Source organism: Pagrus pagrus, assembly GCF_965226575.1.
Source record: "Pagrus pagrus genome assembly, chromosome: 22".
NCBI lineage: Eukaryota > Metazoa > Chordata > Actinopteri > Spariformes > Sparidae > Pagrus > Pagrus pagrus.
Genome location: NC_140204.1, coordinates 22,766,028 through 22,785,213, shown reverse-complemented (window position 1 = coordinate 22,785,213; position 19,186 = coordinate 22,766,028). Strand labels below are relative to the sequence as shown.

Sequence of the window (19,186 nt, the reverse complement as noted above, 5' to 3'; positions counted from 1 at the left end):
AATTCTCACAAAAACAATTGCGTCTGTATTTTGCCAATCAGTAGCACATACCGGCATGTAAACGTCTTTTTGGTCAACATGGATCCTGTGGTTGCTGCTGCTGAGAGCGTTTTTTTTACATCAATCAAAGAAACATGCACATCTGTAATTTTGATAAGTGAACTTGCAACACAGATCTGGAGCCAGATCACAGCAACTAAAGAAAGAATTGTTTTAGCTGCACTAACATTGCCATTTAATAAAAACATGTAAATTATCAGAGCACGTTTCAAACCAAGAACACTCCAATTAGTAGACAAATAATCATATTTAGAGACTATCACGCCACAGTGATTGACAACGTTTTTAACTAGCTTTAACCAATAGAATTCTTATCTTTCGACTTCTGCAATGTGAGAGAGTGAGAGAGTGTGTCTTCTAACAATCTGTATTGTAGGAATGAGGCTGAAAAACAGGGCTAACCAGAGGCAGACTAAAGGCCAACACTCATAAAAGCTACGCTAACCACAAATGTGGTTTGTTGGGAAATGCACTCAATTTTGCAAAAACGACTCCATATGAGTAAGAAGCTGCCTGGGAACAAGCACAGAAGTATAGTTCAACTGAGGCCTCGCCAACTCTGAAGTCAGGATGGATTAAACCTGAGTGAAAAATCCCCAATTGTAACAAAATAGCATGCGCTAATGATCCGCGATAGCTTGACTTAATCCATGCAGGGCATCTCTCTTTGGTCCTCTAAGGATTAGAGTTCTGTTACAGCACAGACTCATTGGGAAAAATATTCTTGCTGTGCTTTTTTTCGACTTCATTGCTGAAAACAGAGCCAACAGAAGAAGGTACCAAGAACGTAACCCTAACCCTAACCAGGATATGACACTGAAATGGAATGCAGGGAAACCTGGTTTATGTGCAGGTAAATGCATGCAGGTGTGACTTTATTTTTGTACTGAGTTATCTCAACAGCTTCTCCTTCTGATCATCGATAATGGAGGCTGAGAACAACAATAGTTTACTGCTGTCAAACTTAACTTCACTTTCATTACAGCATGTTGTTTAGGATCATAGTTTTTATATGACAGACTGTCATATGTAAACACAACATTGTGATTAGTTATATATGATTCGATATACGACCAAGGATTATTGGCATGCACAGATAGCTTGTTAAAGTTGCAGCTCACAAGGGAAAATGAACGATGGAGTGTACACTTTGCAACGCGCTGTGAGGTTTGACTAACACCGGTTGGTCCAATCAGAGTCTTGTACCCGCCCAGTCGTCTTAAGGGTAGCCCAATCTTTTGGTCGTTATTAGAGAGGGGATTTTTGTAGGTGTGTATGGTATGGAAAGTCTTTTACAGATATGCGGCGCAAGTCAATTGTTCCAAGTCTCAGGCAAGTCATTTTTCTTGGCCAATTCAAGTCAAGTTCAGTCCACTTACTTTCTGCCATGTCAAGTTATAAATCATCAAAACAGTAACTCAAGTTGACTCAAGTCCAAGTCACAATGACTTGAGTCCACATCTCCGATTAAATAAAAGAAAAAGAACACAAGTTATGAGAGTTGCCAAAATATCTTGTCCTCAGGATTCTGTGTTAAATATCTAATGTAAGTAGCTGGATAAATTCCTTCTCCATTTGGATAAAGTAGATGAACACAGTGATGTCCAGCTCAGTTTCAGGCTTAAAGACAAAAGAGAAAAGTTGAAATATGAATCACCTGCACTGGAAACCAGGTCCTTCGCCCGACTGTGGAGACAGAGAACAACTGTGTGACACAGATATACAGTATGACACCATTTCATAAAAATGATGAGCTTTTATCCCTCAGTCCCTCACTCAAGTATCACGTACTGTCTTACTGCAAAGTTTTCATGGGAATGGAATTTTATTATTATTCATAGGGGCCATCAGTGTTCCAGCAAGTGTGTCTTTGATGAGATATGCAAGGCTGCAGAAGCCATAGGAAAAAGTGAGCTGTGTGACTACAGGGTGACAGCTGTGAGTGATGGCATCGGGCTCACTTCTCTAGGCTGGGGGAGCGGGTGAGGAGGTTGGCCGAGGACGCGGCCTTCTTGTCCAGACGTTTCCTCTGCCTCTCTGGGTTTGCCAGCTTCTCGCTGTTCCTACGAACCCTGGAACACCAGAGGACAGAAATCAGAGCCAGCTTCCAGGTAAACACTCGCTGTATGTCCACATACAGACACTAATCTCACACAGATGGATGCAGCGACACCACTATTCACCATGCAAAATGTAATTCCCAACTTTCTCACACAATAAATCTGGTTTGATACGACTTGGGTCGTATTTTTTAGTGTTGGCCATCATTACTGTACTAATATTGTACTAAACCAAAGTTACTGACCTTTTTCCTTCCTGCATCGATTAGTTACTGTTGCTATGCCTGCCAACCTTCCAGTTTAGCACTGCAAATATGAACCTTACAGTGATAATGGTGGCAGATGATGTACCATCAAAATGTGTTGCACTTTTTAAATGCATAGTCATTTCTGCCAGTAGAGCATCTAAAGAAAACAAAGATGTGGGTAGTGTCCTCCCCAGCTGATAACTAATTTAGAAGAAATGTAAATAAAAGAACAGGATTGCTGCTGTACGAGGTACAGTTAGTAAGCCCTGGTGTCATATTACACTGATATAAGAAAACATAACTAGCACTGCTCAGAAGTTTAGTCTAATACGGGCCGCCCTCATCAGAAAGAATACCATATAGGTCGACTGCGAAAGCAAGTTATAAAGACCCCAGGTTCACATTAGTTACCTCTGGTGGCTGTAGTTATTATAACGCCAACAAAGCAGGAAGTCAAGCGAAGTACATAGAATAAAGAGCACTGGGATTCTGCGTAGAGCAGGGACGGTTGGTTGGGTCAAACAAGCAAAGGACTTCCAACAAGGAGACTGCTGCTGGTGTCCAGTGTAAGTCGACGGTGAGTTTTTTTTAACTTACTAACATAGTTAACAAATACAAAGTACGTAACTGAAGTGCTGTACATAACGTATGCACATTCATAGTTGAAGTAACATAAGTTAATTACATATTTTAGGCCAAACCACAATGTTGTCTTCAACTTAACCAAGTAGGTTTCTTGCCTAAACCAAACTGCGTGCAGATGATGAAGGTCCAGTACGTCTGTCACTGGTACGCTGCAACAGTCATGTTGCTTTGGGAACAGGGACACTGTATATGACGTTTTGTATACTGTATACCAAGCTGGTAATCGAACTGTTCAGTTGTTAAGGAATAATTCAATAAATTTGTAATAAATTGTGATTACCCCTGGCCTAAAACTAAGACTAGCTCTTTGAGTGGCCTTCAATGAAAATCCTTATCTTAACGAGGTAACAAAGAGGAGATCGCTGGTGAAAATAACTTAATTCTGTGCTGTGCTCATGCTGAGGGTCTGACTTCAACAAGTACTGATGAACAAGAACACACACAAACAGACCATGTTCTAAGCCCTAATTAAACTCTTATCCTCTCTGAGGATTTCTTGCGACACACCCCGTTTCCTGATGACATGCCATTGTACCAGAAGCATCACCAGAGGAAGTGTTGCAGAACTAAAAACAGCGTTTGTGTCACTGGCCTAAGATCTAGGAAGTGAAACTCAGCTGGCAACAACCCCCTCCTCCCAAATCTCTGTAGTACCAATCTTTAAATAAAGAGGCTGAATGTAGACGAGTGAGCATGCAGGCACAGCTTCCCCAGTACCTCTTGACAGAGCTGAGCAGAGGGAGACTTGAGCTTATGTTAGCCATCACCAATGAAACCCTCTTACAAGTCACAACAAGGAAACTCATGCACAGATAAACAAAAGCAGCATTACTCTGACACATTGCTTTTGAATCACCACTAGAAAGATAATCATTTGAGTTCACAGAGTTCACAGTGAAGAACAAATCACAGCATGCAAGAGATCCTTGATTTGAGGAAGATAATGTTAAAGGACTGATTAGTGTAGAACTGCATTGAAAGAAACTGCAAAACCCAGTTGAATTGCAGATAGTGGCACTGTGTCAACTGTACACATCTGCATCTTCTTACAGAACCATCAGCTTTAATTCTTTGTGGTTACAATGAAGTTGTAACAGAGGAACACTCTGTAGGTTCTTCGGATTCGGTATTAGCTCTGATGTTTTCTGTCTGGACAGATTTCAAAACAGTTTCTGGCCTTGAAAGGTTACATCTGCAGTCTCGCAAACCCCCTGACCTTCCTCGTTGACTCTAAGTGTATATGTACTGTAACCCTAACCCTGCCCAGCACATTTTGTACATTATGCTGTGTTCAATTGCCCTCACATCACATTTTCCACTTGGCTCAAATTCTGTGTGCCGTGAAGCTAATCTTGGATATGTCACTCAGTGTGGACGAGTGCCTCCATTATGTTCCACTACAGCTTTATGTTCCCCTCGCCCCCTGCTCAAACACAGGGAGAAGAGAGCACATGGAGGCTGGAGCGAGCATGATGACAGAATGTCATCTCCCCTCAGGTTTCCTGCTCTAACGCAGCACAATCACACCCTGGCAACCTGAGGCTGATGGTTTTATAAGGGGGTTTGCAGCATAACTGGGATTTGCAGTCACACAGGTCAAAATTAGAAAAGCTTTTTGATTGGTTCATTAAAGCCATGCAATTATTCGCGACAGAAAAAGTGATTATGAAGACAGCGTCGGTGAAGAGGAGGATGGTGGGATAACGCACAGTTGTTTCTTCTCTCCTTCCTGGATGGGGGACAGGGGTCCAGAACGGGAGCTGAGGTTCTGCTCTGAGGTTCTGACTGAGGCTGAGCCAGAGCCTGGCTCTTCTGGAGAGCAGCTTCCATCCTGGAAGTCCTCCCTCTGTAGGCCTCTGATCGTGGTGGGCTGAATGGGCTCCTCTACTGACGACATCCAACTCAGCTCCTTTTCCTGCTCTGCTCCTACGTCTTCATCTTCCTCCTGCTGCTCCTCATCCTCCTCCAAACCGGGGACACGGTGGAGCTTGCCCCGTGTCCCCTCAACCACAGGCTCCCCTGGTGGGAGGGCGTCCTCTAGCTGCAGGCTCTGGACCCGCCTGGGGAGAGGGACTCGCTCAGTGTCTAACCCTGGAAGGGTGGGCTCTGTCTGGGTTGACCTGTCCAGTGTTGCTGGTCTGGGTGATGGCTTCATGGACTCTGAGCTTCCTATGTGGCCATTCGTATTGGTCACCATGCTGTCTGACAGCTGGCTAGAGATAGTTCAAATGTCGGGGTCAACACAAAACAGTCATAATCACACTACACATATCATATGAACACAAATTGACTTCTTAATGGACTAGCATGCCTCTGATGTAGAAATTAATATGAGTACATCAAGTGAAATAAAACAGTGATGGTCCCTCATCATCCCTCTTGTCCTTTTAAGCCCATGTAAGTCCAATACCTGGGAGCAGAGTGGCGGATCCCGTCGACGGCAGAGCTGGAGGACAATTTCCTGCTGCTGGTGCAACCATCTGAGCCGCACACTTGGTTCAGAACTCGCGCAGCTCCTGGGTTCACTGGGTGGGATTTAAGATGATTATTAGTTATTTCTGATTGATACTGGAGCACTCTGTGTGTCTAGTCAGTTTCCAGGAAGGGTTTCTGATCAAATGTTTCAGAAACAATACTTTAACGATTTTTATTTGATGCCTTGGCTCGTCAGTCATTGGTGTTCAGTTTATTTAGTCACATTTCATTCAGGAGACCTGAACCCAATGAGGCTTGATAGCAAAGGTGGGCAATATGACAGTGTACTCAAGAAACTTGTCAAGTGTCAAAGATTTTCTACACTGTGTTGCAAGTAAATAAGCAGGATTGACACACAGGCTCTCTCTACCTGAGGCAAGTAGCTACAACAACCCTGAACTTCAGTTCCTACTGCTATGGAACCTCGACACTAATGTAAGACTGTAGTTTACTGATTAGAGTGTACAAGTTTGAATTCATTCATTCAACCTTTATTCATAACCAAATGATCACTGAGGGGGTGACCCTCATTTATAATGACATCGAGCCAATTACAAAAACAAAGAATAGTCCAAAAAACAAAACAACAGAGATACACTGCAGTACCACTAAATAATACAAAGCCCTTCAACGTTCTTCAAATTATATTACTAATATTTTGACAGATATTGTGTTTATGATATTAGTCATGATTTTAGTGGAAATGGTAATTTTTGCATTTTATTTTCACAGCAAATAAGACATGATGATGTGATTTTTGATGTGGTCCGTACCAAACAGACATGTTTTCTTTACATCAGGAGGATATGATTTGTAGGCCAGGGCATATCTGTAGCACCACAACACCTCATTTATAATGGTATGTTGACACTGGGCAATGTAACATTAGGCAATAGAGTGGAGATATCATGTTGAAGATCACTCACCTGCAATAAGCTGCTGTTTCAGTATTGGTAAGAGCTGATCATGGAGGCGGATCCTGCGCAGGGCATCAGCCAGGGAGGATTTCAGCAACGTGATCTCGTCCTCCTGCGCCTGCAGGCGCACTTCCATCAGAGACGCTCTGTCCGGGAACTCAGCACTGCTGTCTGCCGACACGTCATCTATGAAGAACCCAGAAGGGTTAGAAAAGCAGGGCTTATTGTGAAAGATTGGGAAAAGCCAGTGAGGAAGATAGTAAACACAGCAAATTGATTTCAATGAGCTTTGTAAAGCACTTTTCAATAAAAGGAAGCATTCAGAAACTATCATTCAGTAAAACAATAGAATCACTGTTTTTGTTAGCATGGGTTGAATTGGAACATGACAGTTAATGTCTTTGATTTTCTCTTTGGATGAGAGTAAATCAAAAAATGTTAGCTGACACAGAAAGACAGCAGCAACCTTTCTAACTCACACTGACTTAGATGAAAATTATAAGAAAAAGTTCTGCTTTGTTACATCATAGTAGTGTCATATTTCTCTCTCCCTCTGGTCTGGTTTTCCATATTTGCAGGGGCGAGGGTTGGGCAGTATTCAATTTGAATAGCGTTAAACCATCCCCAATTTTTCCAGCAGTATGGTATTACCACTAGTTGGTTTCAAATCACACTGAAGTGCTTTGAGGGAGCCACCAATCGCTGCTATACCTTTTTCTGCCACAACGTCATCTGTAGTTTTCCGTCTTATGTCACATTAACATTTTTAACATGTTCATTTTAAGGTTTAATTTTTTATATGTACATGTGTGCTGGTGTATATTTGTTGCTGGTGGTAGTGAGGGGATTACCAGCTATATTTTCCCACATTAAATACACCACCCAGTCGGCTCGCAGCTGTGTCTCTGGGTTATGCAGAGTGGACAGGCAGAGTGTCTGCAGGGAGGGGTGCCTCTCCATACAAAGCCAGCTAGAGCGACCACAACGTTTGCCATCGGGCTGCTCGTGGAGGGGCAGGCCACCCTTCGTACATCCGGCCTGTCCGCTCCTCCTAGGCCAGAGATACTCCGGCTGCGACAAGCGACTCTGGAGGAGAAGTAGCCGATAACCCAAGAAGAGCAGCTGCTGGCCGGTCAGGAGGGATTGCAACAGCCGAAGAGGGTGGTGTGTTCACTGGGGAAACTACAGGTCACAGTCCCCTGTTTTAGCACTGCCACTAAACACCTGCATTGTGTGGACATTTTGGCCGGTCCTCAATATTTTTTTCAGACTGTTTAAAGTTTAAAACCTGGTTTAGGTTAGGGTTAGATTAAGGGTTTGGGTTAGGCATTTAGTTGTACTGGTTATGTTAGGGTTAGAGGCTGGAGAATGCATTGCCTAGGGTCCCTCACAAGCATAGAGAGACAAAATGTGAGTGTTTTTTTGGCATGCTGCCTATTTGCACAGGAGATTACAGATGTTTCGAGGGTTGTTTTCAAACAGAGGAGAGTCCAAAGCCTCTCAAAGACCTTATTGTGTGTTGTGTAGAGCTGCAGTTCTGGTGTGTGTGTGTGCATATGAATTACATAGCTGGTTCTGGTCCAAAACGAGTGTGTGAGAATTTTGGAATGCCTCCTTCTGTTCTTGTGTCACAGGATGGAACAAAGCTGCGCACAGCAAGCATGAGGAGGATATTTTCCTGCTGATTACTCAGCCACTCAGTTCTCGCTCAGCCATTTTACGTGTTATTTCTGCACTGCAGTCCAACTAAGCACAAACGTTAATTGGCCAAGAAGTTCTGCGGAGAAGGTCTTCAGACACCACTCCTCTCTGCACAAATCCTGTGAAGCCCTGGCGACTCAACAGTTGAGATCCACAACCTGGAATTACACAGTGCCAGTAATTATAGTCTTAAGCTCCATTTCCACATGGATCTAAATTCTCCAGCAATAAACAGACAATACTCTCTGGCAATGCTACTTGGTCAGGGCTTACCATCTATTGAACTTTAGCAATGGTTACACACAGGTTAGGATGCTCTTACACCATATGACTACCATGAATACTCAAATCATGGTTTGGGCCTTTACTTACATCTTTACTACAAGAGAACTAGGCCTTTACTAGAAACAGGGTTTTAATTCTGTTTTCCCTGTTTAATAAAAGGGATGACCACAACCTTAGTCAATGCTGAGAAGGGGTCAGTATATTTAACAAGGAGCAGAGCTGGGCGGCCCTAAACACTCGCAGAGTCCCTGCCTCCCCCTCACATCCAAGCAGGTGTCCATGTTTAAAATTTCAGTGAGAGGTTAAAGCGGAACGAACCACAAACCATCATACCCAAATAACAAAGCCTGGCAATGTTGTAGATACCCAGTATGACCAACTGGTAGGAAGAATCCTAACCCCCTGCTCCCAACCAGCACATAAAGCAAATAACCCTGAGGGACAACCGAAATGATCACACATGTAAAATACACAATTAAATTCATTCTTATCAGGGTGCCTCTGCAGGACAGGCATGGTGGGTGTTACAGTTTTTTACAGTCAGACACAGGAATGGCCGTCCTCCTGCTACTTTCCCACTACTCCCCATGTGGGCTGATATGCAAGATCAAATCTTCAAGTTTCTTTTCGTGCTCTGAACATGACTCATCACTGCAAGCGTCACTGAATCCTTTTCTAAGAAAGCTACACAAAGGCACTTGGCAGGCGTTCAGTCTCTACTGCTTTACTGCAAGATTTGATCAGTGTGTTATTTTAACTCATTGTTTCTGACAACATGTATATGACATTCCCATCTACTTGGCTTCGCCTCAACCTGTCTCCTCCAAAGTGATGTATTACTCTTCCTAGCATGTCAACTGAGAAAACACCAAAACAAAAACTGACATCTGAAGATGTTAAGATTTTGTTTTGCTTCACCTGCACAGCTAGCTAGCCAACTACACTTATAATTGGCCAGTTAGTCAAAAATGAACAAGCCTCAGCTACTGTAAATATACCCAATCAACTATTTAAGGAGGAGGGTAACTTATCTTATCGCTTATATTAAGTGTTGTAGCATGGGCAAATCTTCAGAGTTTAACACATTCATAAACAAACATGGGCAGCTGCTCACTGCATGGTGACCGCCGACACCAGGAGATGTGGGTGACTTTGCCAACTGAGTGATGTAAAAGCAGCCGGAGGCCTCGAGGAGGTTTTGGCACATCAGGGTTATGATTCACTGTGGCCTTTAAGACATTTTTCTTTGGTGTAACAGTTTCACTGAAACAGGCATTTCATCATCACTGCTGTTGCAAAATACTTGGAGCTGATCCAGCTTGGCAGTTGAGGAAATGTTCCTTCAGCAATTAGGTCTGCTTGGAAATCCCACACACTGATTATTCTTAAGAACAATAAATAGAGAGTGAAACACAGTGAACCTGTGGTGTGGTGTGATATGGAGCCATCAAACCTCTTTTCATTGCTGATCGAAGGTCAAACGTTTCCCAGGCTATGTTTACACTGCAGAGTATGAAAGTATCACAACTCCCATTTTTCTCTCATCATAAAGATTTGGTTGTTAATAAAGAACTTAGGCGTAAAAACTAAGTTACAAAAAGTACATGCTATGAGTTTGTGATTGCAATAATCTAAACTACTTAAAACACATCAATAACATTAATATAAAATAGGGGTTACATAATATGAGGTGCGTTTCAGAGTGTTTCCATCAAATAAAGCTACTGACGTAGACATAGCAAGATTAGACAATTAAACCAGCATGAAAACCCACAATGTGAGACTGCTTGGAAAACCGTTTCGACTCTCCTCTGACCTCAATTGATTGATGTTTCTACAGGTTCCCTTCGGAGAGTTCACACTTCCTCCCTGATCTATCAGAATAACAGCCTGCATAGAAACCTTTGGCCACTGGCCAGCGCAGCAACAAGGAAGTGTTGATGAAGTGACACAAGAAACTCATTGGGAATTTCCAGTCCGACCAAAGACACTATCTCTGCAGCTTGTTCTACATGTATACGCCAAAAAAAAACCCCAACACTGCCACCCAAACTCAAGGTATCTGACAATACTGAGTGCTGATACATGATCAGTGATCTTTTTTTGCTGGCTGATAAGGTCTGGTTCATGAGACAGATCAACAGATCTTGGTGCATCAGCAACAGACTCATGTCAGACTCATCTTTCTGCTGTCGTCACTTTCAATTTTACATCCGGACAGCAATCAATAAATCAAAACGCTCTTAGAAAAAAGGGGAAAATGGTGTGCGTGTGGCGGTCAGGACAGTGCTGGTGTATTCAGGCAGTTTTGGAGGAGTGACTTTGGAGGGAGGCCTGAAGGAAGGGGGTGGGATTTTTCAGTTGGATACGTTCAAAGTTTAGCTTGTTCTTCCCGGCTTCTAATCTTACTAACCCCAACTATGCCTGTGTTTTTTTTGCATTAAAAGTCTTCCAGAAAAAGAAAAGATTATGCCAATTCCAAAGCTTTTAATGTGAAACATTTGTGCAGGAAGTGTTGAAGAAAAAAAAGAGCAGAACCGACTGAAACTGATTAGTGATTGGGAGCAGAATTTCTGCTGAGAGCATCACATGATTATGTTTGATAATCACAAGAAGGTCCCAATCAAGTGTTTTGGGCCGATGCGTATCAGAGTCCTTAAATATTGAGGGCCCTATTTAAAGGAGCACTCTGTAGTTTTGTTGAAGAAATGTTAATGAGAAGAGAAAGATGTTCATTGGCTGATTTTTTTCTACCTAAACAAACAAAATAAACAAACTCTCTTTGTTTTCATGACTGAATAAACAAACTGACCTTAAAGGACAACACAATTTATACTGTTTGACTCTGTTTATATGTGGCGGACCCTGCCACCTTTCTAGCTTCAAACAGTGTTCTGGGACCTTATTTTTCTCTAAGAACAGCTTGTTTATTCACTTATGGACAAAAAATACATATTTCTGAGTTTGAATTTCTTCTCCAGAACTACATAGCGCCCCTTTAGCCAGAGTGTCATCTACCATTCCCTTTAACCGCCAGATGTGCCTGAACCTGGCACATTTCTATTTAAACAGCAGCACTCGTCCTCACTTAGGGACAGGTTTGTGGTCTCAGCTGGGCAAAGACCTACACACTCATGGGCCCATAGATGGGCACAAGTACACTTGCTATTTACACAACGCGGGTATTTGGGGTGAATATGACAACTGCGTTGGTCAGAAACTAGCAATGATGTTTGTGCTGAGCTTTTAAATTATCTGTGAAATTAACATTAATTAGTGACAGCATATGTGACCCACCACCAACAGTTGTCATTTTGTGAAAACAATAGTTAGAGCCAGCTAAAAATGAGAAGCTGCAACCAGAATGTTCTCTTTGGTAATCACCAGTAGTGTAAATTACAAGGTTACAAGGCAAACTTTTAGCAGATCTGTTCATTTTGTCATCCACACCGTCAAAATTCAGCCTCACCAACACATGTTAATAGTTAATAGAGGAGTTAAAGAGGGCATAGAGAGTTATAGAGTTAAAGAGGGCATCAGATTCTGTTTTATTTCAGCAAATACCATCCATATCTCTACATGACAAAAATGTTGAAGTGTACATTATCCTGTATATGGACATCTAATACAACAGGTAAATATGGAGAAAGAGTTTGCATTAACAGCAAAGTAAAACAGGAGCAGATTAGCAAACTGGTAGAAACACATAAACAGAAACTTTCTCATCTCATCTTCCTGCCAGGCTATCTGTTTTCCCCTGTGTACCGTCTAAACACACACACAAACACACACACACACACACACACACACACACACACACACATATAGTATTGACAGGAATGTAATCCTGCAAACTGGCATGTCTTAAAATGTCCTATAGAATTATAGGAGAGATACAAACAGGCCTGATAACACAGAGTCTTGTGGAAGGCCTCAGTTCTAAACCCCCGGCCTTCCTGCCTGTACAGAGTTTAACAGAAAGTGGCTGGAGCTTTAACAGCCGTCCTCACTAAACACTACCTGATGATAAACAATTAAAACATTCCAACCCTCCTTTTGTGAGGCTGCAGCTGAAACGTGGATGGAAAAGGCTGAGAAAAACAGAAACACATGCTAAAAGCTCACTCCCTCTGCAGGCCTCCTGCCTCCTGGTTCCGAGGGTAAGAAGAGCCTTCAGCAGTCATTGAGGAGGACCCCACATCATTAGCAAATAAACAAGTTTCCCTCTTGAAATACAGATGAACTACAACATTCAGATAGTGATGGATGAACACATTATTGTTTAAGCTTATGGTCAGCAAATTAGAAACCATGTTCTCACAGCCATAGAGAAATTAAAATACTTGTGTTTGGGAGCTGTCTGTTTTTGTTGGTTTTATTTTACATTTCTATATAAAGGCTGATGATAATTGTATGAGAATATTCTGTATATTCTTAAACTTATACAGTTTAAGGGTATGGGGTTGACTGTCTACTGACACCAATATATCCCAATCAAGGCCCTGGTCCCAGTCTCAGTCATTTAGTATTGGGCATTTGCTGCATTTTGCATTAAAATGTCTGAAAACAACTACACCTTTAGCCTGGCCCTCCACTCAGCACTCCATCATCAACATCCTTTGTTTTGATAGAGAGCCCCCTAGCAGCAGAAGTTACATGTTGTACGTTTAAAGTTCCTGAAAATATATTTCCTCACTCGGCTGCTTCCTACAGGTAATAGAGTGCTCTAATCACTCAAAAAATGTGGGTAATTTGGGACTTCTGTATTTGTTTTCTTTTAGTTCTCTGTGCTGTGTGTTGTTGTAGGTGGGGTTCATTTACAAAAAAAAAAAGTGTTTCATACTTGTGTGCACCAATCAGGATTTATTTCAATCAAAGTCTGATGACAGTTTGTTTGTTGTTAGGGTACAGTCAGTGACATCTGATCAGGCCACACCCACACAGTCCAGACAAAGCAGATTACATACGTTTTTTAATTCCAAATTATATAAATAATTAATAACTGTGATTGCTGCATTGAATTTTAAGTCATTCATGTTTAGTGTTAAGTAGGTTACTTGGAATTTAAAGTAAAGATTTCAGGGGTTAGAGTCTACTGTGGCTATTATGATCGATAATATTTGCATTAATACAAAATCCTAGCTTTTCTTTCTGTAAAACCAAATAGAACTTTTAAAAAAACAATGGTTCTCATAAATGTAAAAACAAAGAACAATAATGTAGCTCAAACAACTTCTATTTCCACTGGAGGAACCTAATGAACTGGAGCCGAAGGCACAGTATATCCAATGTCACAGGTTCTGGCTGTTTATACTGCTCTCCCCTCACTTTGATGGAAGAACCTCCAGAACCTAAATCTGGTCGGAGCTTTAGGTGTTGGTAAGTGTATCTATTAAACCTTGAACAGATCCGGGCTAGCTGTTTCTCTCTGCTCCCAGTCTTTATGCTAATCAAGGCTGACCTCGTCCAGACTCCAACTCTGTACACACAGAAATGAGATCTAACTCTTGGAAAAAAAGTGAAGAAATACATTTCCCAAAATGTTGGAGAGCTCTGGAGGCTCTGAAGGACAGAAGCCAATTCGATCATTCTCAGTCCTGAAAGAGATCATATATCAGTCCGACCATCTTCTCTTCAGCTGTGAAGTTCTTATGAGCTGAAGCTTCATTATACACGTATGCATAACAGTACTGCTGGATAGAGAGCAGGCTCTGAGGCGTCACTCTCAACAGCTGGCTCCAGTGTTACAGATTGTTGAAATTTTGCAATAAACACACAACACCACCATAAAGGCTAGTCACCGTCTATCTACAACAGCATCATAAAAGACAGGGAATGTTGTAGATTTGAGACAGGCCAAGAAAACAAAAAACAGCTGCTCAGGGTGCAAAACTTCAGTATTTGAAAAAGGTATTTGAAAATGTTGGGTTTGACTGTTTCACATAACATGGTTCTATTTTATTTAATTCTCTTTTATACCTACCTCAAGGACATTATACAACACATTTTGTCATGATTGTTTGTATATCATAAATGAATTAAACATCAAATCAACATCAACATTATTCTGTACTCAGGTCTCACTTGTAAATGAAATCCTGATATCAATGTGACTTCCTTCCATTAGTATTCACCCCCTTCAAGTCAGAATTTAGTAGACGCAAGGTTTGGGTTTGGCTGGCTCATGTTTTAGCTATATGGAGTGCCTTTGATTGGAACATGTCCAGCTTTAAAAAGAATCATAGCTGATAGTAGACAAATTCGAGATTGACCATTGGAGACTATTTCTCTTGCAGTATGAGCTAATGAAGGAACGAAACCTAAAAAACAAAACTGAGTTGTGTATGTTGATGAAGGCTCTCAGTCGTCCAGGTCATGGCTATTCTAGATGCTGTATCATAGGCAACTGGACGTGTTTCAGTTTCTTGAAGATGTTTCACCTCTCATCCAAGAGGCTTCTTCAGTTCTGACTAACTGGAGGGGAGCTGCAGGCTTTTAAACTCTGTGTGGGAGTGTCCTTACAGAGTCGTTTGGGCCACTTGCGAGTTGTGTATTTCTCAAACTGCTGAATTGTCCAGCTAGAATTGATATTGTACTATTGGTAGGTTTTATAGTACACCATTATATGAAATTATAATGAATTTACTGGCATTACATGGTAATATTCAACTAATTTATACAAGTTACTCATCCAGGTTATGGATAGACCATCTGCAGTGGACAGCTGTAGATTTAGCTGGAGCCAGGATGCCAGTGCCATTGTGCCAATAAGTACTCCATGTAGCCAGCCTCCTCATCAGAGAAACATGTACTCCTTGTTTTATTTTACCAAAGTTGTTGTTTAATAGTGAAAAACAAAGTGTTTGCATAAAGCGGTGGATGAGGCCGAATAACTTTTCAGGGCGAAACCCTGACTGAGATTCACTGTTGACATGTAACATAACTGGAACTTTTTCTACCATCATGCTCAGTCGTAGCAGTTGGAAATATCCGGACACGACGTCACAGTGTCTACATCTGGTTAATTCTCACAGGAACATACACCAAACAGGAAGTTGGTGTTCTCCTCCAAAGGCACTGTTTATTGGTGAATTTACCCTGAGGGAAGAAACCTATTAACTGTCCCCAACAAGACTCTGTCCATCTGCAACTCCCGCTCACACACATAAATACCAAACTATGTGGGCCTTCAAGAATACAAGTGAGATCTACGCACACTTCGATATTTTAGTCAACACATACTGCAGCAGATCGACATGCTTCTGAGATCTGTTTCTGTGCAGTCTATCTTGGGAAAAAGTTGCTTTTTAAAAGAGTCTGCTGAGGCCATGACTTGCAGTTTGGTGGCACCACACCCACTCCTGCTGTAAAAGAGGATCTTTTTGGCACTGGGATCCTGTACTTAGTAGGCTGGTTTTATACATGGACTAGATGAATAGAGTGTTTTATTATGTGGTTTTACTGGTAGTAGCAGTGGTAATGTGGAGATAAATAAGGATTTTTGAATGGCCAACTCTTCAATGTCTAAATTGAAGTAGAATATTTAAGGGTCTCTTTCCTATCTCAAATGTCTCATCTTTTCATAGTCTGTGCTTTTTCTGTCAAAGTGCATGTTAGGACAGTCAGTGAGTGACAGTCCTTTTAATAGTCAGTAGACTATTAATATGACTCTTTCTGCCTACTACAGTATACTCCTTCAAACTGACTTTCAGACTGGGTTGTGTGCTGTTGCAGATGTCTTATGACACCTTGAACTAAATGTTTAAAATATTTTGATGAAACAAGGATAATTGTTATACGATTACCATATATGAGCATCTGTTGCATGTTGATCCTTGCACATATATTTGTATGATAACCACAGCTGAGTGGCTTGGCGACAAAAAACATCCTGACGATGTGGCTATATTCAGAGGCTAAGCGATACCCAGAACATCACTGGTACCATCTACAGAGCATCAGTTACATCAGTGAAGTGAGATGTCTGCACAGAGCCCAAAGATACTAAAAGACAACAGCCACCCAGCCACAGTCTGTTCACCCTGCTGCCATCTGACAACAGATACAGAAGTATCTGCTGCTGTACCACCAGACTACAAAGCAGCTTCACTCCTCAGACTGTGACACTCCTCAACTCATCAGCAACACTCCACTATGTAAAATTGTTCCTCGTTTCTAACGCAGCATACAGGGACTTCAACTCAAATTTCATTCTACAAACCTGGCATTGTAAAATAACTATTAAATAAACCTTTTAAGCTTTTTTTTAATACCAGTGAGTGTTAAGTGTTAAGATTTTTTTGTCTGCTTGAGAGCCACTACCTCACTAGAATAGCTGTTTGTTTTCTCCCAGTTATGGGGCCACTAATATCAAAAGGGTTCAACCCCTTGGGAGAATGAATGCACTCATAGCAATGTCCCTTTTACATTATAAAAACACATGAAAGGATAAACCAGACAGACTAAAGCTGGTTTTATCATCGTTATCATTTGATCTGTGTTTAAATGTACTCATTTCCAAACGATTGGATTACCAGGAGTCATAGTTAACTACTAGGGCCCGACCGATTTATCGGCGAGCCGATTAAATCGGCCGATTATAGCCCGTCTGAGACTAATCGGTAATCGGCCAAAACTCGCCGATTGTCGTCAATATTTTCAGAAATAAAATGCAGGGAATAAGACTTGGTTTTACTTTGAAAATGTTCCCCCATTTGAAAAGATCCCCCGACATTTGGCTATTTATCCTGTAGAGGGCGCACCGACCTCATGACAAACTCCATCCACTATCCACTAACCACCTCACAACACAGCAGAGTGACTGATCTGGAGCAGGCAGCGGAAGGGACGCACGGAGGAGAGTGGTCCGCCTCAACGGTAAATAAACAAGTTTGTGAAATAAACAATAAGTCAACAAGTTTCAATTCAACCCACTTCACGATGTTCCCCGCTGTGTTGGTCTCGGTCACGCCGAGTTAACGTTTAAGCACTACGTAATATGCAAGCTAAAGTTAGAATTAGCCATCTGCTATTAGCCTTGCTACACATATTAGTAGAGTAGGCAAGTAGTTGAAAACACTTTTCTGGTCCAAGTTTGATTCATGATAAATCCGTGGTATATTACTGAGATGATCAGTCGGTCTTCCTGCCGGCGTGAAGAGCAGTAGCTAATGGTGCCTTGTTGTAGGCCTAATGTTGGATGGCCGTCATGTTAATATGCTGCTTGACTCAGCAATAAAAAGGTTTGAAATTATTTTTCTGCCTTTAATTCTTTGTAGAAGTGTCTGAAAGGCTCAAAAGCAGCCATTTGTTCAAAAAAAATAAGTAAATATGTAGATATATTACTTAAATTGATACAATTTTAAAACTTTATAAAATTAAAAAAAAAACGGCAGATTAATCGGTTATCGTTTTTTTCCCCCCTAATAATCGGTATCGGCATCGGCCCCAAAAAATCCATATCGGTCGGGCCCTATTAACTACACTCTCTCCAAACTCCACCAGCATCAAAAACATGGAGGGGAAAAGACAATAATCAAATCACAGTTCTTTCAGTCACCATGTGGTATCTCTTTCAATGCCATCGCACCAATGTGTAGTTATACGTTGTACAGTCAAGGGAATGTAGTGCCAATGGAAAGGACTGTCTGACAGCAATGTAAAGCTCCAAAAATGTTCAAAATATAGCGTACACTTAAGTGGATATAAAGTTTTTTGAGTGTGCCTTCTTCTAGGTGGCTCTGCTTCCCTGTCGGTGTGACGTGCTGCTTCCCCACACAGGGGGAGAGCTGACAGTCATCTACTGCAGGTCATACACTGACTCAGGATAAGTACCTCATACAACCCCACATCAAAAGACCCCAACTATCACTTTAAGAGTATGGTCACACATACATGAATGCAGACAAATGACCATGGCCAGCCACACACACCTTTGATATTGGTCTGCTCTGTGATTTTGCAGGTCCAGTTCACCAAAGTTGTGCTCCACGCAAAGCTATGATGCTAATTTGCTTTACCACCGGATGTGAAATTTTCATTTTCTAAATCACGGAAGTAAACAGGAGGAGAATACTGCTAATTTGGCATGAGCGACTGTGCCCCAACAGAATTATTAATTCATCTTAAATGAGTGTCAAAATGTAACAAGCACAGATTCTTCCAGGCACGTCAAGTGGCCAACAAATGGTTAGATGAGTATGCGGTTCACAATACATCATGAGTTCCCAAAGTTAACTGCAATGGGTGCTAACTACAGAGCCATGTTATGTTGTTACCATAATGAAACAAAACTAAAAGGATAGGGAATACCAACCAAACAAAACGGTCTGACAATTAAACCATTTGAAATGAAAGTTGTCAAATACAGTCACAAACCCATGCTTGTGGCATCTCTAAAACAATTGTTCAAATGCACGAAAAGATAAAGGTCTTCCTTCAATCAGTTTTCAATTATCAATGACAATACAGGTCTAATACAGTTTGCAAACTGTTGTGCAGGTCAAACTGCAAGACAAACACACAACTTACAGACAACATAGCCATTTAATTTGGTGCAGCATACCAGCATCTACACACACACACACACACACACACACACACACACACACACACACACACACACACACACACACACACACACACACACACACACACACACACACACACACACACACACACACACACACACACACTCGTCTGCACGCATGATAGCTTTCCCACTCTACTCTGAGCGTCTGCTTTTCTTGTTTTCATTTTTTCAGTTACAAGCCAGAGTACGAGTGACTCATTGCTG

General features: G+C 41.6%; 1 protein-coding gene across 3 annotated transcripts in view; it reads right to left on the bottom strand.

Annotated features, from left to right (window-relative positions):
- eml3 (EMAP like 3) overlaps positions 1 to 19,186 on the bottom strand; it is a 60,968-nt gene that overhangs the window by 27,277 nt on the left and 14,505 nt on the right. For 2 of the 3 annotated variants that reach the window (XM_084344638.1, XM_084344637.1), the window contains exons 3-7: positions 6,415 to 6,591; positions 5,424 to 5,538; positions 4,723 to 5,226; positions 2,022 to 2,132; positions 1,718 to 1,746 (exon numbers count right to left, since the gene is read on the bottom strand). In XM_084344638.1, coding sequence (XP_084200764.1) covers positions 1,718 to 1,746; positions 2,022 to 2,132; positions 4,723 to 5,226; positions 5,424 to 5,538; positions 6,415 to 6,591 — 936 coding nt within the window. The remainder of the gene's footprint in view (positions 1 to 1,717; positions 1,747 to 2,021; positions 2,133 to 4,722; positions 5,227 to 5,423; positions 5,539 to 6,414; positions 6,592 to 19,186) is intronic. The other variant, XM_084344639.1, reaches the window with a different exon arrangement.